The 27,069-nt window shown below is 32.4% G+C and overlaps 2 protein-coding genes and 1 pseudogene across 2 annotated transcripts; 1 reads left to right on the top strand and 2 right to left on the bottom strand.

Annotated features, from left to right (window-relative positions):
• The first annotated feature begins 706 nt into the window (after positions 1-706).
• On the top strand, positions 707-3,752 carry LOC128164166 (5-hydroxytryptamine receptor 3A-like; annotated as a pseudogene).
• A 10,585-nt stretch (positions 3,753-14,337) lies between these two features.
• On the bottom strand, positions 14,338-18,083 carry LOC128163849 (neuronal acetylcholine receptor subunit alpha-7-like). The gene is made up of 2 exons (XM_052827522.1): positions 15,649-18,083; positions 14,338-15,434 (listed from the first exon to the last, which is right to left on the bottom strand). Exon 1 carries the CDS (start codon positions 17,957-17,959, stop codon positions 16,754-16,756), a length of 1,206 nt encoding a protein of 401 aa, XP_052683482.1. The 5' UTR covers positions 17,960-18,083; the 3' UTR covers positions 14,338-15,434; positions 15,649-16,753.
• Positions 18,084-19,113: 1,030 nt separating this feature from the next.
• LOC128162117 (neuronal acetylcholine receptor subunit alpha-7-like) lies at positions 19,114-20,396 on the bottom strand. Its single transcript, XM_052825316.1, has one exon. The coding sequence runs from the start codon at positions 20,394-20,396 to the stop codon at positions 19,200-19,202; it is 1,197 nt and encodes a 398-aa protein (XP_052681276.1). The 3' UTR covers positions 19,114-19,199.
• Positions 20,397-27,069: the final 6,673 nt, after the last annotated feature.

A 27,069-nucleotide genomic window follows, 5' to 3' on the forward strand; every position in this document is an offset into this window, starting at 1 on the left:
GATGAAAGCAATAATATGAGATAGACTAAAAGAAAATGCTTCCTATATAGATGAGTAATGTGTTTCCTATCAAGTAGTGCCAGGTTCCAAAATATTTTTTTTTTATTTTTCTCGTATTAAAATGATGTTTTACCTAGAGTGATGTTCTATTTGATTTAACCTTTATGGTCGAGACGAGTATAAACTAACAGAATCTAATGTCTTTTGTGTTTAACTAATGATGGTTCTATTCCTGAACAAACAAATATTATTATAATGAAATGAAAATTAAGCACACTGTAATTTACTTTAGTTCGAATGTCGAAAAATATTGATGAACCCTTTATTATAGCTGTAAGTTACGATAAACAATTTCTGGAAATCATGAGTGCAGTTTGTGAATAGGGCTATTCTTTTTTAATGTAGATTGCTTTTAATATGTCGGCATTCAAAGAGCTGTAATATTTTGCTAAGGCCCAACCGGCCATGGTGATAAGTAAGCTCTATAGTTCATCATTTCTATTCTCCACTGCAATCTCATCAAAGACAATAGAAAGGAATAAAAGGATTTGAATGTGTATCATTGACCGACTCGCATGTATTAGTATTATAATCGATCGAGATATGTTCAAATTAATACGTGAAATGTGTTAGGCTGTGTGGAACATCTATGATATTTACTTCGATTTTCTTTCCAAATAGAATTTGCCTTGAAGCCAGAGTAACCTTTCCTTAACTGTTGTGAAATTAACTTTACATCAGACATCTGCAATTGGTTTTACTCTATACGGCTACATATCTGACGAATGAGAGAATGCTCCACCACTTGTTAACAACAAAGGCTGCATTTTTAATCATTAGTGCCACTCAAGTTCCGTATGCAATGTGTCTTAACAATGAAACATTTAGTCCAGAATTAAGAAGAATTATTTAAAACTTACAACAGGGACGTAAAACCAGTTAAGGATTATTCCAAAATCATACTATTGGGGATTAAACTGTATCTTTTATCTCTACAAGAGTTGGATATGAAATCGCAGACTTTAATTACACACTGCTACGTGGTTAAAGGTCTTATGCAAAGATGAATATCTTGCATGAAATTCGAGTGAATTCTCCGACATCCAATACCTCCGACTACCTGCGAACAAAGTCTGGGTACCATCCATTTGCACCGTTCAAGAAATCTCTTGTAAATGATGTGTGACTTATGGATCTGTTGCAGACACAAGTAGTGAAGTTTCGGTTGACAGTCCCGGACAGGTTGTTCTTGGAGAAGGCATTCAAAGCATCATTATGTGTGCATTTAACACCCAGAAGTTTCCTTTTGACACTCAGACGTGTGAGTTTGAATTCTTTTCCACAAACTATTTTATACATAGCACACATATTATCTACAACCAGTCGAAATTTATAATCGAGTATTTTGCAGAAAACGGAGAATGGAATTTGGTGTCATCAATCATGAAAATGGACGAGAAAAATATAATAAAAATGTGTGTTGTGTTAAGAAGGAGACCTCTGTTTCTAACGTTGTCTTTAGTGTTTCCAATCATCGCCTTGTCCATCATGAATGCATTCTGTTTTCTGTTGCCCACTGAGTCCGGAGAAAAAATGGGATTGTCTGATTTTCTGTTTCTAATGTTTGCCGTTTTTGGAAGTATTCTAAGCGACTCAATGCCCCAAAACTCCGAGAATATTTCGTTTTTTGTTGTCTACGTTACAATTCAAATTTTCCTCAGTGGCGTCAGTGTTGTCATGGAAACTGTTGTGCTGCGTCTCTGTTACACAGACGTGTGTTCGTCATTACCAAAACCTGCATGTGTACGAGGAAAAAGTATAGCATCTCCTTCTGATTCTCCTTTTGATAAATCATTACAGAAAATGAAAGATTCAGATCGTTCAGATTCTATGTTAAACGGAACGTAAAAGAATCCTGGTGAGAAATTGAACACTCGGGCATGAAGACTGGACAAAATATTGTTGATTTTAAATGTTCTCACAAACATTATAACAATCTGTATTTTTGCATCATTCTTGGCTTAGATGTTACTTTAAAATGTGTTTATTTTCTGACATTGAGCTGAAAACCTATGTATGTCTTGAAGAGACGAAACTTGACTTAGTTTATGGATAATTATGTCTTCGAGATACGAAATCTAACAATACATGAATGTGTAAAACAACTACGACATTATCAAGTTTTAGGTGTCTTGTAAATTACATTGCAAACCATCTTACAGATAACTTAACAATTTACAATTTATTAATCAACTGATTCTATCCCAGAATTGTACGGCATGCTCTGTTTATGTAAATAATTCGTTCTTAAACGATCTGCGATATATCAAAACTGTGCCGTCTTGTAGCCGGAAATTTTTTATCCGGTACGGCTTGGTTTTTTCTTTTATTGTGTACTTTCCATCTCCTAACTTGTATGTTGCACGGGTTTTTTTGATCACTCGTCGCCCAACCTCAGGTCTGCACAGTCATGCACTGTTTTTCTAGTCTGCCAACAATGTAAGTATCTGGAAGTCATTATCTTTGAGTCTTTTTGTTTTTAGGTTATTTTCTTTACTCTCAGCTATGTATTTTGATAATTTACAGTAGTTTTTACACATATTTTTCTATGGTTTAGGGTTAGGGGAGTTTGTTACATTTTCATATATAATTTTGACTACTAGTATATGCGAAATTCTCAGTCATGTAATGTTAATATACTGATAAAATTTAAGCTTCATTAAACGTATTTACACATTTTCATGACATAATCTATTTTTGGCTCTGTACATCACATTTATTGTTCTTTCTTTTTCTTGTAGTTTTTCACCATGTTTTTGAATAAATCTCATCAAACTGCATGCGTTAATTAGCTGTATTCAGGAGACAGCATAAAAACTATAACAAACGTTTGCCAACATATATATGCATGTTTCTATTTTACAAACAATTTTATCCCTTTTATAAACCTCAGTATATGTAACCTTCCCTCTTTCTTTCTCTCTCTTTTTTTTTTTGGGGGGGGGTATCTTTTTCAAATGGTCCCCCAAAGTCCTTTGTCTTTATAAAAGCAAGGGATACGTTTTAGTAGTATTATGAAAGTTCATTAACATAAGTGCTGTTTTAGCTTGGATTAGAATGCAAACAATTTTAATGCTGGCTGTGTTTTTCTCTCTTTGAGCTCTTGGCATCAATTTTTGAAGTCAATGAATTAACTTTCATTAGTATTATTAATTCCCATTCATCAACGATAACAAAAGTAGTTGAGATCGAAAAGAGACTAAAATCAATCCGATTTGAATTCATTGGATTTTATGATACAATTCTATCGTTAGAATGTTTGAGTCTAACAAATCTCTTTGCTTTCGACGCTTAAGGACGTTGTTTAAGGTTTGGGTCCTCAAGTCCGGATTGTTAAAAAGTTCAATTTAATGAGTAAAATTTGTTCTAAACACAAAAAGTATTTATGAAATGAATTATTGACATATTACTCGTTAATTCTCCTATATTATGGAATTAGGCTCAAACAAAGTTTGACTTTTAGCAAAAAGAGGAAATTCGGGAAAAAAAATTCATATTTTGTTTTTCACTAAAATAATTTTTATTAGTAATATAATATTTTAAGTTAAGATTTTATTTGTTAGTCAACATAATTTTGCATATTTTCTGTTGGTTTTATCTTTCTTTTTTGTTAAATAAATCGTTTGTCACATACTACAAAAATATTGAGAAATGCTTAAAAATGTTAAAGGACACCATATCTCAAAATTTTGATCATTGACCTCATATAAATTTTATGCCAGCAGAGAAAGATCAATATACTAAGTTTAATACTATGAACATTTTATCATCATCATCATTTAGTTTTTTGTTATATTGAATCAGAATAGCACTATCATGTAAGGTCTTTAAAACACAATAGTTTGTTTTTCATTATCATCAGTGGATTTTTTTTTTCATTCTGATTAAACGTCATCCTGAAGGCGTTCCCCCTAAAATCAAGAACATTGGCATCACAGATTGTAAACCAGAGTTCAAAGCTATACCTTTGTGCAAATATTTAATAACTTATATAAAAGTACTTCTGAGAATAACAAATATCAGATTTCATTATTATGGGAATACGATTTGATCTTTTTATAAGCTATCTGTGCATTTATATGAAATGTAAAATCTTAAAAGTCATTATTAAAATTCAAAATTCTTACATATGAACCTCGAATGTCAAAGTCTAAAAAAAATACTCCTATGAGTAAATAAAGAATAGTATAAGTATAAAGAAAAATCTTTGGAATTGCGATATCAAATGACTTAATTTAATGCACATGAATACATGTAAGAAGAGAGTAGAATTTGCACTTCGATTTTATTTTCAAACGAATGTGCGGAAACAATATTTCAATTCAATCTAAGTGTTAGCGTGCCAGATCTCGGCTAAGGGTAAGAAAAAGTTACGGGTTATTACGTTCATTGAGAGAAAAATTTGTCAATTGTTATATGGATGATGTAACAGTTTAGGGGGTTGGGTGGTCTAAAAAGTATCCATCTGGTTAACCTTAATTTTTTAATATGACATTTGTAGCCATTACTTGTCATTTAGTAAGGGAAATTCTTGAAACTCATTTTTAATTTTTAAGACTTGAATGTTTTCCTATAACTTTCAATAGAGCTCCTCTCAAAAAGACTAATATAGTCTAAATGTGATCAAGACTTCTATGAAATCAATTAGAATTCGTAATGGGCCAATTTTCGTGGATTGTGGGATATTTGCTTATTCGTCGGAGAGTATTTCGGGGATGCATCCGTTTTCAGTTTCATTAAAAAAAAACGATTTCAAAATTTGTTTTGTCAAGGGTGTAATTTCGTGAAGGAGGGCTACCCACATATACCATGAATTCTAATGTTTCGAAGGTATCAAATTCTTATAAGAAATGATGCAGTAGGACTAATGGTAGAGTAAGGAAATGTGGTCAAGTAAAGATTGATTTTTTTTTTTTTTTATGTTTTTTTTTTTTTTTTTTTTTTTTTTTTTTTGCTCTAAAACAATTTTAACAAGAGCTTGGACTTAAGGTAGTTGTGTCAAACAGCAATGTGACGTAGGCCTGTCTATTTCATTGCTGGCCACTCAGCCAAGGCTCAGTGAAATCAACAAGATTTGTCTGGCTTTTGAGCTAAGACTAAGTAATTTGTGTATATTTCACTTGAAAACAGTGTCATTTAAACTTGTAAACTTGTTTTGACGCAAGAAATAGATAGTTAGGTCCCATCGAAAGTCCAAGGTCTTGTTAAGATGGTTTCATTTATTGTGATTAACCATAGTGTGATGAAGTGAGAATCAGTGACTGTTTAGATTTATATAACTTCTGTGTTTGAGTTTAATATTTATATACAGTCAGAGTTCGAATATATTACTTAATGCAACTATGTGATGTGACAAACTTTATTTCTAAAAAAATTAAGCAAGGTTAAGAGTGCTCATATGACATGACCATTTTTAAACACATTAAAATCCTAGATAAGAAGAGCTCTATAAACAGAAATAGAAAAGCATTCAAATTTTAAAACTTTCATTTTCGGAATTTGTTTACCTTTATTTCATGACATGGTATCACTGAAATATTATATCTAAAAGTTTAATGCATTATCTTATGGATAAACTGTTGACCATTTACAAGTACCCTCCTACAGGAAAAATAATTCAGCCTAATGAGGCTGGATGGTCAACAAATTAGCCACCAGATCTACCTGAAATTTTAAAATAGAATGCATATAGCCAAATTTAAATTTTAAAATAGAATGCATATAGCCAAATTAAAATTTCAAAGTATAATGTATATAGCCAATTTTATATTTCAAAGTATAATGTATATAGCCAATAGCCATGCACTATTATTTGGAAAAAGAAAATCTATATTTTTTATCTTTTAAATTTGGGTGTTCTACTATAATTTCATATAGATCTCTTCTTATATAGGAAATCAAAACAGTCTAAAAATGGCTACGACCATCGAGCTCTTTTAAATTGTACTTTTACGTCAAATTTTTCTTTTAACATTTTAATCATTGAAACTTTATTAGTTTGATAAGATATTAGCACTTCTGATTGGTCGAAACATTTTTTGATACCTGCATCAAAAAACTTTTTGCCGGATCTACTTTTCTCAACTGCTCTGTTTTAACATTATTTATAGAACGGGAATTTCCAAAACAAACACCGTCAACAAAATGTAAAGTTGTGTCTGTTTAATTGTAAGCAAACAATAAACAAATTTATTAATAGAAAAAGTTAAAAGTTTAACCTTCAAAAATAAACAATACACATTATTTAATTCACTAAATAGAAAATTGAGCGCCTTTTCACGATTTCGTCTGCTTGAGATCAACGATCAACACTTACGGCAAGGCTACGAGCATTCGCGAGGTTTTCCGGTCAATGTTTCCTTTGATACGTCGATCAATTGAAAAATTATTTAATTCATTTCTTAATTGAAAAAATAAATTGCTGCATTTGGTACAACACACAGGATTACATTTTTTTTTTAAAAAAAGCTTCTATATTTTAAGTATCTTTGAAGTATTTAGTAATAAAAAATGAAGTTATGCGTTACATTGGTGTATACAAGAAACCTGCGTTATACCTCGCTCAGAACTAGCTAGACTATGTTAAAATTGCAGGTCATTTGTTCGTAAATTCCACCTAAAGTCAAACTAATATTTTTGGATTTTGTATACCTTTATTTAATGCATGTTTAATATGGCTAAAAATAATAAATTTAAACTTTTTAGGTGAAAAACAAAATTAATATAACAAACTGTCAACCATCTCTAAATATGAAAAAATAAAATCTATAAAACGAAATACAAATTCAAAGCAGAGCAACACGGACCTCTAAAAAGATAGAGATAGGATCAGGTGCCATGGAAAGTGAGCATCCTCTGCTGACCGGTCACACCCGCCGTGTGCTCTTTTTTGTAATCGGAGAAAAAAAATGGAAGAACTCCGTAAACAATAAGATGATTATTATGGTCTAACAATTAGTATGAAAAGCGTCACTCAGCATGCGACCCAGTGGAAGATTGTATTTGCTGACAAGGTCGTTGTATTGACCATAGAAGTTACAAAAAGATGACTTCAAACGAGACTGTTGATAGTCCTGTTTTATCAACTTGTTTGTCAGTAGCTTGCTTTGCCTTAGAAACTGTTCATACGAAGAGCATGCCCTTCTGTACCGAATTAACTGAGAGACAAAAACACCATATGCAGGTAATGAAGGTATGTTGCTACATAGGTATGGAAAGTTGACGAGAAAAATTGAAGTCATCGCGTTTATCATAAAGTTTTGTTGTTAGGTTACCTTCAATCTCCATTTCCAGTAAATATCCAAATATGAAACAGATAACGCGGACTCAATGGTATCTTTTATTTCAAGTTCACTGGTATATATTGAGTCGACGTAAGTATGGAAATAACAATTGTTTATTGATAATACATCGTCAATATACCTGAAAGTTGAGTTGAAGGCCACAGCGAGCGATTTATTTTTTTTTCACGTACAAGTTTTTGAATAAATTATGCTTCATAAGAATACAAAAATAGGCCTGCTAACAATGGGGTACAATTGGTACCCATGGGAATTCCAACAGATTGTCGGAAGACTTGATTTCCAAAAACTACATAGATGTTGTCTATCAGAAACTCAAACATCCTTTTAATGTCAACTTCGGAGTACTTGTGTGTGCAATCAGAATTGTTTTTAACAAAATAATTTTTTAGATTTCCAAGGACAAGGTAAGCATTTTTACCACCTCCATTTTTATTAAAGAAACAATTGTCGGTGATATCAAAAAGCCTAAATTTAAATTTGTCATGGGGAATGGTTGAATAAAGCGTTGAAAAATCGTACGTTTTGATGCTATTGATTTTGTTAAGATTATGTGACCTCAAAGTTTCTAATAATTCTTTAGATTTTTTTTGGTATTCACATCTGATTCACACCACTTCTTGAATATATTGTTGTACAGCACTCTTGAAGTTTCTTCTTCACTACTGTAAGAATTTTAATAAGGAGTAAATAGAGAGGTTTGGTAGAACATTTACTGGAACCTGCTATATATATCTCTGTTTGTAAGGATTCTTGTGAAGCTTTTGAATCCAGTACGAATAAGGTAAATCAAATTCATTTTGTTTATTGGGGATATTAAAGATATCCATAACCGATTTATGATTTTTGAAGTATTTCCTGCTTGGAAAGACTGCTATGGGTGTAAGTAGGATTATGTAATGTGCCTTACAAACAAAGACAATGTTGTTACTTGCCTTATCAGCAGGGACCAGTATATACTGATCGTGCAGTCTATCTAGTTCATTTCTCACTTCTGTTTTATTGAAAACAGAAGGATATTTGGTTTTCATTTGATCTCTCAGTCGTTTAATACGAGATTTTTATATACATCTGAAGCTTTTAACCCACTCTGACAAGGTATCAACGTCTTCTTTTTCAGATTTTGCCCATCGTTTGGCGTAATTTTCAACAGAATTCTGATATGTATAAAATTACGACGCCATCCGAAGGATCTAGGCTCCCTAAATTTTGGTCTTTTCATAATAAGTGATCTTAGGTCTTCGTTGTTAACTAAATTAAAATCACCAGCTATGGCGTATCCGGCAGGACTATAGTTGTATGGTGAAGAAAAACATCAACACGTTGGAGGATTATCTATCAGATGTTCGATATTAAGGTCTTGTAGAGTTTGTTTGTAATTGAAGAGTTTGGAGGCAATGGTTGAAATATAATTGTAGGAAATACAAGAGGTTGACTTTATCTTGAAATATGGTGGAATGCAGGACTGAACTTTTTTGTGATTAGGAATATTACTTATATTAATGGCATCGACTCCCTTTTTGGCATACTGCAGTTTGAAAAAATAACGTGGTGCATGAGCAGTTTTTTCTGTTTGTGTAGGTTTAAAAAGCCGATGATAAGCAATATCCATAATCATGAATCCGAGTTTGTATTACGGTGTAGAAAAATCAAAAAGCGGCTTTTCCTTGACTTTTTTAAGAGGATTGTTTAACTTTCAAAGGGTACAGAGTAAAGTTTGGTGCGAATGTAATGGAGACCCATTTTTTTTTATTTTCAGAATGTAATAATCAAAGGAAACATCGTGTTTAATTGCTTTGTTATAAGACCGATGTCCATGGCTACGCCAATGTCTCTTGGTGTTGTTAAAAAGTTCCATTACATTAACATTGGTACACAGTGGACTTGAAAGATTCCCCACACTTTCAACATTATCGTTGCATCCATACGGAAAGACCGTACCTAGTTTTCTTATTCAAAGTTCTTCTTGTTGTCTACGGAATGACGTACTCAGCGTAGGGCCCTTGGTCTGATTCGTAGACAAAAAAATGATCTGGGGGAATTAAAATGTTTAAAAGTCATTACATCCTTGTGTGGGATAGTGAAACCCTACCTTGTTCTCGGAGTCGGCAAAGCCTCGTCTTAAACCGTGAATATTGTCCACTCGATGGAATTTCACCATACCACACTCGTAATAACGAATGATTCTATTATGTTTTTCATCTGCTTGATATAATCATTCTGCAATTCAAGAACTTTTACCCAATGTTGTGTTTTGCTTGAAGTATGTAAAGGTATTAAATATCCAAGTATACATCTAGAGGGATAATGATTGTCAGTTCAATATAGATACATGAACAATTATACTGCAATTGTAGAAAAAAGCAAATGCATACAATCCGAAAGTGCAAACAAGTAAGCGCATTTCTCGAAGAAATCAAAGCTTTTTATATATTTTTTTTCAATTTAAGTAATACATACTTTTTATATGTAAGTAAACGTTTTGTCAGTACCTCATAGCAAAGACCTAGGTGACCAATATGATTTATTAGCAAACAATATATACCAGCAGGCTTGCCAGATAATTTTAGTCAAATATACTGATCAAAGAGAAGCAACTCCAACGGAGTTGACAAATGGGTGTTCCTCTTGTACGTTATTGTAAGTTAAAGGGGCATGGTCACAATTTTAGTCAAATTCTATTTTTCTGTTTTTATTGTTTACAATGCTTTAGGAAAGCATATCTGGTGATCAATTGAAATTTAATGCCAGTGGTAGAGTTTCAGCATGATGCAGGGTTCACAATTCATTGTCATGTTAACAAGGCTCGTGCACTTTTTTTGTTTACATATGTTCAATATACCAGTAAAAATCTTTTTCAAGTTGATTTGTTAATATCCTTATTCATTTTAAGCGTGAACAAACACTTCCTCAAGTTAACACATTCATTTTAGTTCTAATTTTTACTTTTTTACGATTGTTATCCTTACCGTCAATGTCAAAATAATTCGAACATATTATACACCACTGCGAATGTGTTCGGAATATGTTCTTTATAGTTGTTGAGTATGTAATAAATCCAGAGGTGCTCGAATGAAAGTTCACGAGACTTCATCGAGATTTATTAAGTTCCTGTGACATTTCGAGCGGAAGTATAAGTGTTCGGATAATATTCTCAAAATACGGAAGTACTGGTTGATTTTCATATCATATCCTACTTTGATTAATGTTGAAACATCAAAAAATTTTAAGATGTATGTCTTAGTTTACCATCTAGCGGTTCTTTAAATTAAACAATGATATTCAGAACAGAGTTATCGATGTTTAATCAAGTGTAGAGTGGTTGAAAATAAAAACATTGGGTTTATTAGTAAAATCATAGCCATATTTGATGCTTGTGGTGTGCAATGCCATGTTTAAAAAAATAATGAATGAATGTTTTTCATAAAAATTTAGTATATCGAGCCATTTTCAAGGAACATTCTGCATAAAATAACATAGTCTGTTTCACTTTTGATGCTATTACTAGATCAGGCGCGGATCGAAAATTAATTCTTAGGGGAGTCGCTACTAATTGTTGCAACAGCAGAAAAAAAAAACTATTTTTGTATTGTCACATTTATTTCTAGAACAAATTATATCCATCAATTAATGAAGATAAAGTTTAAAATCGATAAACCTCTAGAATTTTATTTGACTACAAGAACCTATATACTATAAAATAGACTATAAACACGAGGCACACTTTTATTGCAAAACTGAAAGGGTCAAACAAAACCACGTGGTCTAAAATTTAAATGACAATATCATTCGCAGGGGTGTTATATATAACACAAGGGTTCAATGTAAGGGATCCAATGCTATCATTGTTATATCGGAGGCTTTTCGGATAACTATATAATGGGCAAACTGTCACCGTAGACTTCCTGGTACTGGGTTTCTATTAACATTGGATACCAGGTGCCTTAATCTTATGCAGATTTATTACGACCTGATTCACAGATTAATTTTCCAGATACCAATACTGCTGGAAAAACTATTTTTAATCCCTACCCTAAACTTAACTCTTCCTAACTATTACCTTTCAAAGACATTTTTCTGTTATTGGTTCTTCGCTGTGTAGCCTTTGAGCTCCTGAACCTGTCTGCCTCAGCTGCAGGCTTTGCTGATTCATATGCCCTTGGGGCAGTCCATTCTTAGAGTTGTCAGGGCAATCCATTTCTATAGGTTCGTTCAATTTCGTTTCACTACCAAAGAGGTTGGCAAGTCTGACATTGCAAGGATGCACAGACAGACAGACAGACAGACTATTTTGTGAAGATGTTTTGAGTTCAACGTTTAATTTTTTATTTTAAAAAATGAGTCTTTTTTAATTTAAAGAAATGCTAAGATCAATATCCGTTAAAAACGTAGTTTGTGAACCAGAGATAACCTGAAAAGTATTTATGTCAAATCATACGTATTTAATTTGTTTTTATTTGAAATATTCTTCATGGGTTATAATAAAAAAGGTTTATCTATAATTTCTAATAATGTTTTACTGTGTGGCTATCTTTTAGGTCAAAGCAAATATTTCCTTAACATCATTTTTTATCAGTTATTTCATTTGAAGCAAACAAAGTTATACCCAGTTATCTATTCATTAATTACGTTTAAGTTCATCCGATCCTCAGCCTCAAAGTATATTTTCATAATTAAAATATATTATAATATGTAAGCGGTGTGACCGTTGGACCGAGCGCAGATTTAACACAGTGCAGATTGATTTTTGATGAAAAAAATTCATTTGAAACGCACACAGTAGGATCCGCCTGGTTGCCTACTCAAATCATCAGCCAAAGTTAAACCAAACGTCGCGTGCTCAGTCTACATTATGACGTCATGTTACAGACGAAAAACGTACACGTCTTGTCTTCGGAAATAGCCGAAGAGTTATTACGTTATTCCGAACTTTCTTTTATTTCTTCTTTCATTGTTTATCAATTTAATTCATATAAATGCCGCGATAATAAAATTGAATACTTTATTCAGTATCTAAAAGATCAGTTCCTTGATGTTAATGTTTTTATTTTCCATCTGATAATTTGATAAGACATACATAGAACTAGTCGTGTTTCTTGATTGAAGCACTATTGAAACTTATCTGGTGTCCTGTTTTATTTCTTTTAATTCAAATTACCTTCTATTGAAACATTGGAAAATCTTAATTGAGTTTAGCTGCAATAAACATCGATAAGCAACAGTCAATCAGTGATCGAACTAACTTATAAAAAACAAAATGGCTTCCAATATGGCGGCGCCCAGGGCTGGAAGAAATTTTTTTTGGCCTTAGTACCCCTGATTCAACTTTCATTTTTCACTGATTTTCTTATATATACGTGTTACCATTAATCCTCGCTTCGCGAGGCGGGCTTCGCCCGCCTCTCGCTGCGCTCGGTATTAATGTTATTTGTCCTTCGCACTTTATAAATGAAATAAAATTAAAAGAAATTTACTGACGGTATCCATGCATTTTACAAAGTTATTGCAAATCTTCCAAGTATGACTAAAATGGAATACATATACTATAGATCAAACTAAAAAAAAATGCACCGATGCATCGGTGGATCGAACACCTTTACCTTTCTGAAGTAGGTCTCCGTTAAACCACTAAGTCAAGCAGTTCGTTCAATAATAGTTTGTTATATTAACACTACAAGACAAAATAAATTTGTCTATATAAAAGGCATATTTATGGTACGAATTAATTTTTTTTTGGATAATTAAGAGTTATCGAACATTGCTGGGATCGGAGACGTTAAGGTCGCGTGCTCAGTCTATATTTATGACGCGTTATTTGATTGCGCTTAACTCTGTGTGTCTTGTCAATAAGTATTTGTCAAGAAGAAAACATGATTACTAGTGTTTATTAAAACTGAAAGAAAATGTCTAATGGAGACGTTAAGGTCGCGTGCTCAGTCTATATTTATGACGCGTTATTTGATTGCGCTTAACTCTGTGTGTCTAGTCAATAAGTATTTGTCAAGAAGAAAACATGATTACTAGTGTTTATTAAAACTGAAAGAAAATGTCTACTTTCAGATATTTTTTAAACGAAACTTTATCAGCATATTTACAAAGATATATGATGTCGGGTAACGTTCTCAAATTCTTTTGACGATATCCGTCAATTAAGAACATGTAACTCTAAATTCTATCCAAGATTCCACCTGTAAAGTTCAATCAAATTAAATGTTTTAAATCCGGAGCGTCAAATATTCTGTATAGTAGCTTGTTAACAGAGTATATGGCAGGAGAGTTCTTATCCCCCTTTTTTTTTCAAGGAACATAGCATTACATTATTGATTGCATGTAAGTTCACAAAGCAACCATCAATTTTAAATGCTATCATTCGGGTGTCACATACTCTATCTATCTATCTATCTATCTATCTATCTATCTATCTATCTATCTATCTATCTATCTATCTTTCTATCTTTCTATCTATCTATCTATCTATCTATCTATCTATCTATCTATTGTGGCATGTTAACAGATTGTATCGCAGGAGAGTTCTTATGCCCCTGATTTTCAAGGCACATATCATTACATCATTGATTACATGTAAGTTCAGGATATCAACCATCAATTTTAAATGCTATTATTCGGTAACCAATTTTGTTACCTCTCATAGATTTGCACTGTCGCCACACTATTTGCTTTGTACAACATATGAGTAAATAAGAGACACCATAAAAGCATTATTGTGAAATCGTCAATCACCATGGGATGATTGCATTCTTTAGGGTATTTTTAAACGTCACTGAAACGACCGGAATGCCATAAAGAGCTCCCAATATTGAGTCAACATTGATAATGGTTCAATTCATTGTTTCAGTACCCTCAATTTGCTAATGCATTACACAGATGATGTGCTAATGCACGTTTTATCTTAATGAAATCAGAGTAAATATATGAATCAGAGACGAACAAATATAATGGATTAGCATTTATTGTGTTCTGAGTAGTTTTACAATTTGTTTTAATCTTATTTTAAGCTTATTTTTTGATATATAGATATATATTACATGAAGCAACTACGATTTTGGAATATTCGAATAATTTGAATTTGGGCCTTTTAACTATTTTTGTCAAAATGGTGCATTCAAGAAAGCTTGTTTGCAGTTCTATATCTGATAAGCATCATATCTGATACCCAGTGTTCAATTGTGTAGTTAAAATCCAGAAAAACTATCTTCAAAATTAATCCTTGAATGTTAGGACTAGATCAGACATTTACAAAAAAGGGAAAATCTAGTTTGCAAACAAGTGAATTGGTTATTTTTTGAATTTATTTAAATAAAATACGAATATTCTAACTTTTTGAAACATTTTATACCGTACCACGACAATTCAATGATTAAAAATCATTGTATAAATTACTACAACAAAGTATTTTCTTTTAATAATGCTTTGTACCAAAGATAATATACGAGGGTTGTCTAAAAAGTTCGTGGACACATGTAATTTCATCCTAAATAACGACGCTATATTTAGAAAAGTATTAAAATATTTTAATATAGACTATAATAATGCATGTGTATAAAAATCAGAACAATGTTCATTCTCATAATGTAGTTATCACTACAAAAACATTGCCTGTACAGGCCGCACGGCCCAGTCTGACGGTTACACGACGTTTTTATAACGTCGTACGTAGCGCGTTGGTTTCTGTTACTTTTCAACGTAGTCACCTTTGCACTGCAAACACTTCTCACACCTTCTTAGCCATGAATCGAACACATCCGAATACCATTTACTGTCGATTTTAGATACAATGGTCCGAGTAGCATATTTAAGTTCATCAGAATCCTTAAATCTTACTCCTCTTAGCTGTGATTTGATGAAAGGAAAAATTGCAAAATCCATCGGAGCAATTTCCGGACTGTATGGCGGGTGTTCAAGAAGATCGTATCCTAGGAGTTCGATTTCCAGACACGTGGAAGTTGTTGTATGTGCTGGTGCATTATCTTGGTGTAGGATGATATTTCCAAGGTCCACAGCCAGGGCAGGGCGTTTTTTCTTAATTGCCTTAACTAAGTCGCGGCATAACACCTGTAATAAATAAAACCAATGTTTCGTTTGGTACACTGTATGTGGCTTTAGAATATGTGAATTTATTCATATATATAGTAATTAAATAAATCAAAATTAAATTTAGAATGTCCGGGTATTAAATTTATGAATTATGATATGCTAAATGTAGCGAAATGGACGTTTTTAAATCTGTAATTACAATTTAAATGTGATGAAATGGGTAGTTCTCTACCTTGGAGTAGTATGCAGCATTCACCGTCTGACCGGAGGGTACAGCGTCGACCAAAATCATTCCGTGCCGATCAGCAAAGAATATGTATATTTGTTTACCCATGGATTTCGCAACCTTTGCCTTTTTCGGTGCTGGTGAACCCCGGTGTTTCCAAATGCTGGATTCTGTTTTTGTTTCTGGATCAAAATAATGCAGCCAAGTCTCGTCCGTAGTAATGATTCTGTCAAGCCACTTCTCTCCTCCTCTTTTGAAATTCTGTATGAAAGCCTAACTTGTCTGCATTCGTCTTTTTTTGTGCTCATCGGATAAAAGCCTGGGTACCCATCTTGCGCAAACACGACTCATACAGAAGTCTTCAGTGAGGATATTAAAAACCGAAGATTTGCTAACATCACTTATTGACGCGACTTCTCTTAACGTCAGACGTCTGTCCTTCATGACAATGTCATGAATGTGGGATTTCGTTATATCGTCACAAAGCAAAGGCCTTCCACTTCTTTCGGCGTCTTTTAAATCGCAAACTCCATCCGAAAATCGTTGTGCCACTTGTAGACTAGTGATCTTGATATGTGTCGATGCCTTTTTGTGTTCTCCATCATTCGTTTCGTTTCGATAGGTGTTTTCCCCGAGTCTACGCAGAATTTAATGATGGCGCGCTGTTCCATGCGATCCGCCGACGTTGCTTTTTCTGGCGTTTTTAAAGACATGTTCTTGCCCTAAACTCCTTGAAATATCCTCTGCTCAATTAAAAACGGCTCTAAATGACGTATGAAAATGACGTTCACAATTCTGACTACGTCACAGTTGAATATTTTGACGTTTTTACCTGTATTAAAAATACTGTTAATATTCATATCTTAAAACTCAATCTCGAAGTTTGGACAATTTTGACAATGGGCCGTTCGTGCTTTTCGTGATATTTTAATACAGTATAATTTAAGTTTAATTTTAATGAAAACATTCAAAACCACTTTAATCTGATTTGGAACTTTATGACAAATATTTTGGTATACAATATGCATATATAAACCCGTTTAAAATGACAAAAACGCGATTGTCCACGAACTTTTTGGACAGCCCTCGTATATAATACTGATTTGCAAACCTAGATCATAATAATTGTCATGCAAATGCAGATAGAAATGATGTTTGCACAAACATTCAAAATCATCATGACTCTATCCAATTTCTTTGCCCGACTTTTCCACATTTCTTCAGAGTCAGTTGCCTTTGTTTTAGCAATCACACACTCGTATTTCTCTTCATTTTTATCTTTTCTTTTGTTGTTCGCATTATGTAATGTACACACTTTGTCGGTGTATATTGTTTCTGATCTACCTATGTCTTTATGATATAGGTGTAAAACAACCGTTTCCATGATAACCGTCAGCCCACTTAAAAGTATCTGAGTTGTCACATACACCATAAACCACGAAATATTTGCTGCGTTTTGGGGCATTGTGTCACTGATTATAGTTCCAAAAACAGCAAATATAAGAAATAAAGCCACAGAAGTTCCCATTTTTTCTCCGGTTTCAATGGGCAATAGAAAACAAAACGTATTCATGATTGACAAAGCGACAATTGGCAGAACTACCGTCAGAACAATAAATAAGGGTCTCCTCTTTAAAACAATTTTCATAATAAGTAGATCAAATGTCCCTTGAACATTTGTCGAAATCAAATCCCACTCTTCGTTTCCAATATAGAGAAGTGATTCATAACTAGATTCGTTTACAGCCAAATATGTATTTTGAAATCGACCGGTAGAGGATATGAACGAAAAAATGCATGTCTGTGTGTCAAAAGGAAAATGCAGTACATCAAATTTACACAGAACAATACTATCCATCGTTTCTGTCAGATATACTAGTCCAGAGCTATGGATTACAGCCTCGCTTCTTGAGTCTTTCACCGAGTCATATGTCAAACATCTTCTACCAGAGATTTCCTGAAGGTTGCAAACACTAGGAATCCATATCTTATCGGCAGGCAATCTTAAGTAGTCGATATTAGAGAAAACAGTAGAATTCCATGTAAGATACTCGTCCGTCCATGAATATGTTAACCAGTTGGCAGCATGTAAAGTTTGAGACTTGATATCCAGCTTTGATAGAGAGAGAATGTACACAGTAATATTCACAAATATCCGATTCGAAGAGACCTTGACTGGTTTTCGATATCTGTTATAGTTTTTAAACAGTTTTTCTTGCAATATAGATTCAATGTCTGCTGTTTCATTATCATGACACAAGACTGTTGTATAACGCCATAAAAACATAGCAGTAAAAATAAATGTGCTGATATTCATTTTTTCCGTTCCTGATAAATGGATTTAAAATGAACCACGTACAATTTCTGTAGTTGCAAGGGACACGCTTGATAGACAAAGAACACATTGAAACTTTTTTAAAATGTTCACTTCCCAATTCTGTTCAATCTCTGTTAACACAAGAATCAACCCAGAAAAACATAAATCTAATATCTATTTTCGACAACCAGTAATTAAACCTAGCATCAGATTCTTTGTCAGTGAATCATAATCATTATTGGAAAATGAAGTCCTATTCATGTGCGTAAGTATCCACCCACTTTATACAGTATTTACAATTCTACAACTGTTTCTTTGTCGCTCATATTTTTGGTTAACCATAATGATTAACATTATGATTTACTTATTTACTTTTGACTGATTAGAAAATAGAAAATACAATAAATATGGGACGTTCGTGGCATTGTAGTAAGTATATCTGCTAAACAAAAATAAAGTCATTATTATGTGATGTAACTTTTCAAATAAAATGTCCATGTCTAAAGGATTAGATTAAATTCAATTCCAAAATATTTTCCTTAAGAGCAAAACATGTCAATAAGATTAATATCCATGTACCTATTACCATTTGATTTTATACGAAAGTTAAGAAATAATTATAGAGAGTTGAGATTCAAACGTGTACGGGTACGTGTACGTGTACTAGGTGTCGACATCAGTTTTTGTGATGACAAGGTTTCTACACTTTCTCTACACATGTAGAGTGCCGTCTACACGTAAGTACAAACGTGTAGCTTTTTACAACAAATGATATCTTATTGATGAGTGAATGTATTCTTGTGATACATTATATAGATTTTTAAGCTTCATTTGCATGAAAATTGATAAGAAATTTACCATTTATTTGGAATTAACTAAATAAATTCATGTCACAAAACTGCGTCGATTTACATACACGTTTAAATCTCAACTGATGAATTACATAAACGTGTAGTTTTAACACACGTACGCGTACCCGTACACGTTTTAAATCTCAACCTCTCTAATGTTAGAAAATTTCTAGGTTTCATTAAATTTTGATAATATCAATTTGTGCTTGCTTTTGTCAAACTGCTAAATTTTGAGTTTTATCCTAAACGACTTCAGTATTTGTTTTACACACCAACTTTAATACAAAAAAGTGCATGCTGGTTTCTAAAAATAATTAAAGTATGTATAAGTAGTATTCTTTTAAAATTTATAATGTCGATCAATTCCTCCTACATACACAAAACCATATCTAGCTAACGATAAGTAATACAAATATGCAAATTGAAGTTATAGTCGTCGAAACAATTAAAAGCATGAAAACATTATCCAGTTTTATGGCTCGACTTTTCCATGTCTCATCGATGAGTTTGGATTTTTTGTTGCTTACATCAAAATTATCGCCTTTCGCTGCTGTTTCTTCCTGTAATTCGTCTTTTTTGTTGTCAGTCATTTTTGACCTACAGGTATTCATGTGATACAGATGCACAACTACTGTTTCCATGATTACGCTTAAACTACTGAGAGCAATCTGTGTGGTCACGTAAACAATGAACCATGGAATGTGTTCTGAGTTCGGTGGCATCGTGTCGCTAAGAATGCTTCCAAAAACGGCAAAGGTTAGAAATAATGCAACAGACATTCCCATTTTTTCACCGGACTTAATAGGCAACAAAAAGCAAAAACAGTTCATGATAGACAAGGCAACAATGGGAACAATTTTAGTAAGTGTAAGAAATAATGGTCTTCTTCTTAAGATTATTAACATATTAAGCATACTGTCTTTTTCAGAAACACTGGTTGAGAGTAAATCCCATTCCTCGTTTCCAATATAAAAATCGGTTTTAATATTTGACTGATTCACTGCAAGGTCTACTGTATAAAGCGTAGTGCTTGTAATAACAAACTTGAAAACACAGGTTTGAATGTCAAAAGGAAAATTCATAACGTTAAATGTACATAAAATAACACTATTCATCATTTCAGACAGATAAACAAGGCCCGAGTTGTGGACTATCACCTCACTTTTTGTATCGGTAACGGAACCATATGTCAAACATCTTCGGTCGGTGATTTCTTGAAGATTACAAACATTTGGAACCCAAATGATGTCCGCAGGTAGTCGTAAATACTCAATTTCACGGAACTTGCTTGAATTCCACACAAGATATTCGTCTATCCAAGACATTACTAACATACTAGAAGTATGTAATGTTTGCGATTTTATATCCAACTTCGGTATAGAAAAAATAATCAACTCGAGATTCACCGACACTCGATTTGAAAACACCTTGACAGGTTTTCTATACCTGTTGTAATTCTTAAACAAGCTTTTCTGTAGAGCAGATTCTTGGTCCATAGTGATATTGTTTTCACAATTAGCCAATAAAGAAACTATTAAAACAACAACTATAATATTCAAGATAAGGAAAACTGTTTTGATTTTCATTTTGTAATCCCCTTAGCAATTGATGTAATTTTATCCCTAGAAGTCTCCCTGTATTTCACGCATTAGTTTAAATGAACAACCATTTGTAGGCAAACATTTGCTGAAATCTCGATCACATTTGAGGAATATTTGCTGTTTAAGGATTTTCCTTTACGAAAACAAAGAAAACAATCCATTTCGAGTCATCTGTTACATAAAAATAAAATTGACTGCTTATGTTCTGTTATCAGACTTAATACTCTAGCAGAGAGTATTCGGGGATTGATTGTTGAATAGTGCTGATTAAGAGCGCAGAACATCTAAAACGTTCACCGCCCCAATAGAAATCTTTGTCCAATTGAAACAATATTTCGATTGCATAATCAGAATTTATCTCTTGGCATGAAAATTAACAACATATCGTTTAAATCACACAACTTGTCCCTCTATACAAAAAAACAAAATCATTCAAATTTGATCTGAAACCTAAAATTAATTAGGCTCTCTTGTTGTTTATATATAAGTCAGCTCTTATCAATGCGAAATGGCCAAAACATTCCGGATTAATTTATGACCGAATTTTATATATTTTTAAATGAAGATAAAGTTATTTCTAATCAATATTATTTTTCCCGATCAAAATGTTGTGCACTGCTGAATGAATTGAATGGTATACATATGTCTTAATGGATAGCCAATCATGTAAACAGGATATTAAACTTGAATAGAGTCGTCATTATTCGTAAAACATCTGATAATGATTCATGGGTCATGCAATTTTTTTGTTTGTTTTGTGGTCATCAGAGTATTAAATAAAAAAATTACCTTCTTTTGCCTTTGTCTTACAAAATCTAATATCAAAATAAAGTTTAGTGACATATATTAATTAAACTAAAAATATCTGACGTTTTCCTGGATTTTTCAACGATCTTATACATGTATTAATATAAATAGCTGTGTGCTAAAAAAATGATTCTACTTGAAAATATTTAAAACTGAGCCAAGAGCGCGCCTCCAGCTGGAGATGGTGCATTCGAGTGTTTTCATCCATTTTTTATTTATTTATTAATATTACGGTATACAGACCTAAAAGAGAGGCTTCGTTTGTTTTTTTTTTATATGACTCATAAATCGCATCAGTATCAAATATGATAATTTTACAGTAAGTGAAATTTAACAAGTGCAATGGTTATTTTTTTGTAGGAATGTGAGGTTTTATTATGGTGCCTGGTAATTTAGAAAAATTAAGCAAATGCAAATGTTCATGGTACATTACTCTAACGTTGTCATACATACCGTATAACGGGTATTTTCTGCGGTTGTTTATTTTCTGCGGTATTTTGCGGATAAGTAAAATCCGCAAAAATTCAAAACGCAAAATATTCTTTTAAAAAAATCACTAATTTTGACAATATTTAAAATACAAGCTATAATTTTCAAACGTGATCAGTCCGTTATTAGGGGGCTCTGCGTCGTATTTCACACCTAATTATCTCATGTTACCTGGGCGATATCAATTATAGCTGAACAGATATAAGGACTGTGTATTTAGTCGAGTATGAAATAAACATGATCTGAGAAAAGTTCACAAGCAGTATTTAGTAGACTTGTAAAACATTTGAGAGTTAGTTCTCATTCACCGTGAACACGGTAAGAATGTCGATTTTAAGATATGTAAGTTTAGTTCTCTAGTTTACGTTCCCTAAGACAAATCCGGTAAACATTTGTTTTTTTTTTGCGGTCTAATGTAACCGCAGAAATTGAAAACGCAGAATATAATTTAATACTTTTTAGGGGTTAAACCGCAAAATTTCAAGCCGCAGAAAATACCCGTTATACGGTATATTCCTATCAAATACTATAATGATTTAATATGAACGTGTATGGAACCACATAGCTGTTTGTTTTCATGAATTAACATTTAGTAATGTAACAAATATGTAGAGAGCCAAAAGAATACGATAAAAGATACTGAACATGTTTTAGATAATCCATTTTTATACATACAGATACACATCAAAGCAAAAATAACTTAGCAACATCCACTTTAAGGATAACGTTTACTCAGAATGGATAAAAATCCACTGATTATAATGAAAAACCATTTATATCTTAATTGTTTTTAAGCATTTTTCAGTATTTTTGGTTTGCATGCCAAACGATTATCTAAATGAATAAGTGTGATAAAATCAACAGCAAATATGCAAAGTTATGTTGACTAACAAATTAAATCTTAACTTTTAATATTATTGTACTGCCAAAAAAGTCCTAGCGAAAACCAAAATCTAAATTTGTCCGAATTTCTCTGTTTTGCTTAATGTTCATTTTTGTTTGAGTCTCATTCAATGATATTATATAAATAGTGCCTGTTTGGGAGGGTAACAGCTGAAATTGACACCCCGAGAAAACCATTGTCAACCGACGCGAAGCGGAGGTTGACAATGGTTTTCGAGGGGTGTCAATTTCAACTGTTATCCTCCCAAACAGGCACTATTTATTTTGTTATACTGAATGTCTTCATTTTTAAGAAAAATTTTCTGCTTTTATATAGGAATAACGTGAATTCTACAGCGAACCGTACGTGCATAATTTTCGCGCATGTAACATTTTTTAATGTTACCCGTTGCTAAGTGCGTTACTAACGCTGAGGGTAATATAAAATATTATCAACTGCGTCTTAACCAATCAGATTTCAGTATTTAACATGAAAGTATAACAAAGTAAAAATATCGAATGTTATAGCAATAACAATTCATTTCATGAATACTTTTTGTGTTAATAACAAATTTTACATAATATGATCTTTAGCTTTTCAAAAAACCCTGAGTAGACAACATCCTTCATAGAAATAAAGCTTTTTTTCTAGATCTGGGTTTGTCATCACAACCACTGTTAAACTTTTCTCGTGTATTCAGTCGAATACGATTAAACATCAGCACAATTTTCATTTCGCAGACAGACAAATTTTGAACTTTTTGGTTAGCTTAATCTAAGTAAATCTAAGATGACATACATGCATGGCTTACACATTTTTATGAGCAATAGAGTAAAATCATTAGTTTGATGTTGTTTGAAATTTAAGTGTAACACTCATTGCATTTTTGAAAGTTCAGAAATGATTTACACACCCAAAATATTCACCATGTTGTCTATCGCTTTTTTAACAATGCTTGTAGGTCTGACAATCTATAAAACAAAATCCTTGAACCGACTGTTATGTCAGTTACATTAACTATCCTATTAATTATCATAATAAATTGATCAGGTTTTATGGACAACTAAAGCCTCTATATTTTCAAAACTATTCAATTGGACGTAAACAAAAGAATAATTATCGATTTTATAAAGTCAGTTTGACTTGCCCTATGATTTTTTGACTCTATAGAATGTCCATTTAATGACAAAATTCATTATAAAGAGGGGCTGTGACGAAAGGGCAGTAAAAATGATGCCGTTAGCTTGTATGACTGCGCTGATAATTTTAGTAATCATGCCAACATCCTTGGGTCATGAAAATGAAACAATGGATACAGAAACTGTTCTGCAAAATACATTATTTCACGTCTACAATAGGTACAGAAAACCAGTCAAGATATATGACAGAAGAGTGCAAGTGGGTCTCGATCTCCATATTCTTTCTTTACCAAAGTTGGATATTCGCTCACAAACTTTACATACTGCGATTTGGTTAAGAGTTAGTTGGACCGATGAATATCTTACATGGAATTCGAAGGATTTTTCAGGTATCAATTTTCTACGACTGCCTGCGGACAAAGTGTGGATTCCAGCCGTCTGTAATATGCACGAAATCTCTGGCAGAAGATGTCTGACCTACAGCTCTGTAGGAAATACAAACAGCGAGGTCGAAGTCGACAACAATGGTCATGTTTCTCTTTCTGAAGCGATGGAAAGCATCATCTTGTGTACGTTTAATGTTCAGAAGTTCCCCTTTGACACTCAAATATGTACTTTTACGTTTTTTGCCTCAACTAAAAAATCCCATTCCTTAGATATAATGCTTAACAAGTCCAGTTTTGATTCACGTTATTTCATTGGAAATGAGGAGTGGGATCTAATATCTACAAATGTTCAAAACAACGCATGGAAGCTGGAGATGAATATTGTGTTAAGGAGGAGACCCTTGTTTCTCACATTAACTTTAATATTTCCAATCATCACATTGTCTTTTATGAATATGTTTTGCTTCGTGTTGCCAATAGAGTCGGGAGAAAAAATTGGAATGTCAGTGGCTTTGTATTTAACATTTGCTGTATTTGGCAGTATTCTAAGCGATGCAATGCCAAAGGATTCGGAAAAACAATTCGATATTCATTGTGTACGTGACTATTCTTAAATTTTTCTTAGCGGACTGAGTGTTGTGTTAGAAACGATAGTTCTGCGTATCTATCACGCCGAATTAGGCCCATTGTCCCGATTATTTCAACTTGAGGAAAATAAAAATGCAGTATTTCCTTCAGTTGACAACACTGAGAAAAAATCTAAGAATTTGGAAAATGAATGTAACATGGATTTAAAATTAGTTGATCAAAGTCAAACTAACCTGGACGAGAAATGGAAAACTAAGGCAAAACAGTTCGACAAAAACTTTCTAATATTCAATCTTCTAACAAACTTCATTAATTTCCTCATTTGTACGTCAATAATTATGAGTTAGTTGCAGTATCCCTTTGACTCTGTATCTAATTACTCAAATATTGATCAATTATCACTTTTTTAAAATGTTTTTTCAATTGAAGTGGTTTTAAAAAAATGGTTTTTTTTTATTTTTGAAAATCTTTTACAATGACTGCAATTTGTTGTACTCATTAAAATTTAAATTCGAAAACTCTAAGTAAAAAGTAGAATATCTGGCTATACTTAAGGCAGAAAAACAACAGAGATGATGTAAAGAACTGTTGAGCAGTTCACAGAAATTATCTAAAAAGGGTTGTTTATCATAACAGTTCAACTTGATTGGGCATTTATAATATTTTTTAGCATGGAACTTGTACTTGAAACATTATTCTTTACGGAGATGATCTACCTTTATTTAAAAAGTGTTACTCAATGTCTTTAATCAGGGAGAATAATTACTGTGCTAGTAAATCATGATGTAAGTGAGTAAAAGATTTGTAATATATTGTTTATATAATATTAGAACTAGAAACGAAGTTATTATGATTGCAACATAACTGGATATTGCAAATGTTGAAATTTCACGCATAACAAAAATGTTTTATTACTTTAAACTGTTTCTTTGCCGAATTATATTTTTATGACACTTGATCATGACAAAATTGAATCCTTACATTTCATCTGGTGTATCTTTTTCAAAAATTGAAAAAAGATCTTAATTTTAAGATTTTAAGAGTCGTTTCGATATTTATTTGGAACAATGCATCGTTGTACAGTGAACACAACTACATTCAAAATAGTGTCGGTTTTCAACTCCATTTTTCGACAATAAAGTCTTAAACGTCAAAATTCAAGGAAGAAGTAATAGTATAAATTTCTTCAAACCAATTGTTTTAATTAAGATTCATGTTAAATGAATCACTTCAATGATATACATGTATTACCAAAAAATAGACAAAAAGATAAATACATTTTATTGTCTTTTTAATATGATCGTATTGTCAAACCATTTAAAGGTCATAGGAAACGATTTTTAACACTATGATTTTCTTTCATAAATATAAAGCTTGGTATAAACAAATGTTAAAATACGTGAAGTAAGATATTTTTTTGCCTTTGCATTGCTGAGAAATAACCGTGAAAAATTAGCACCTGAAAAAATTCTTCCCTGCTTATCGTTTATGAATTTGTGGATTTATGACGTCACAAAGACCCATCGATATAAACAATGCACCAAAACCAGTGTAATTTTACAGTAGTTTTTCGATTTGATTTTAGTAATTTTTGCATATATGAACGTGTTTTTCCTTTCAAATGAGATCATTTGATTTCGTGGTACATATGACTTAGTTTTAATTGATCGTTAATGAATGAATCTTATATTAGCTTCTCGCCAGAGTAAGATCCCGTACTGCAGTGAAAATTTAACGAAAGAAATGCTCCAACATTAATAGCTGATTAATGAATTATCCTAATCCTTTTGAAATAGAAACATCATTTTCTACTTCGATACGTATAATGATTGAGCTACATTTAAAGGGAATTAAAGCATTTTAATTCATTTGATTTAATTTGTCACATAAATAAGTAGACTATAAGGCAGGCCAATGAAAATGTTTAAGGCATTGTGTACATAGTTTGTAAATAAATTTATGACTTACTGATATATACATGTAGCAATATCTTTAGAAAATACTTTATGTACACGTGTAATTACGTTTTATTAAATTAGATTGCGGAAATATGGCATTTAAGGATTTAGAAATGTATCGGTAAGATAAATCGGTTGTTTGATAAAATATATAGTTGTGAAGATAGTCAACAGATTTTGTTAAGAACAAGCATCAATAATAATAAAAGAACGAAAGAAAAAATTGCGGAAGAAAGTGAGATAGAAGGGGTCTCTGAGTAAACACCGCACATACACGCTGTAAAATGAACGTGCAAATGGGAAAAACCGATCAGTTATTTTTGAATTTGACAATTTCATTAAAAAGATTGAAATAAAACATGTATTCTTGCATATATTTAAATTTATTATACTTGCATGTAGATCTAT

Source organism: Crassostrea angulata, chromosome 9 (genome assembly GCF_025612915.1).
Source record: "Crassostrea angulata isolate pt1a10 chromosome 9, ASM2561291v2, whole genome shotgun sequence".
Taxonomy (NCBI): domain Eukaryota; kingdom Metazoa; phylum Mollusca; class Bivalvia; order Ostreida; family Ostreidae; genus Magallana; species Magallana angulata.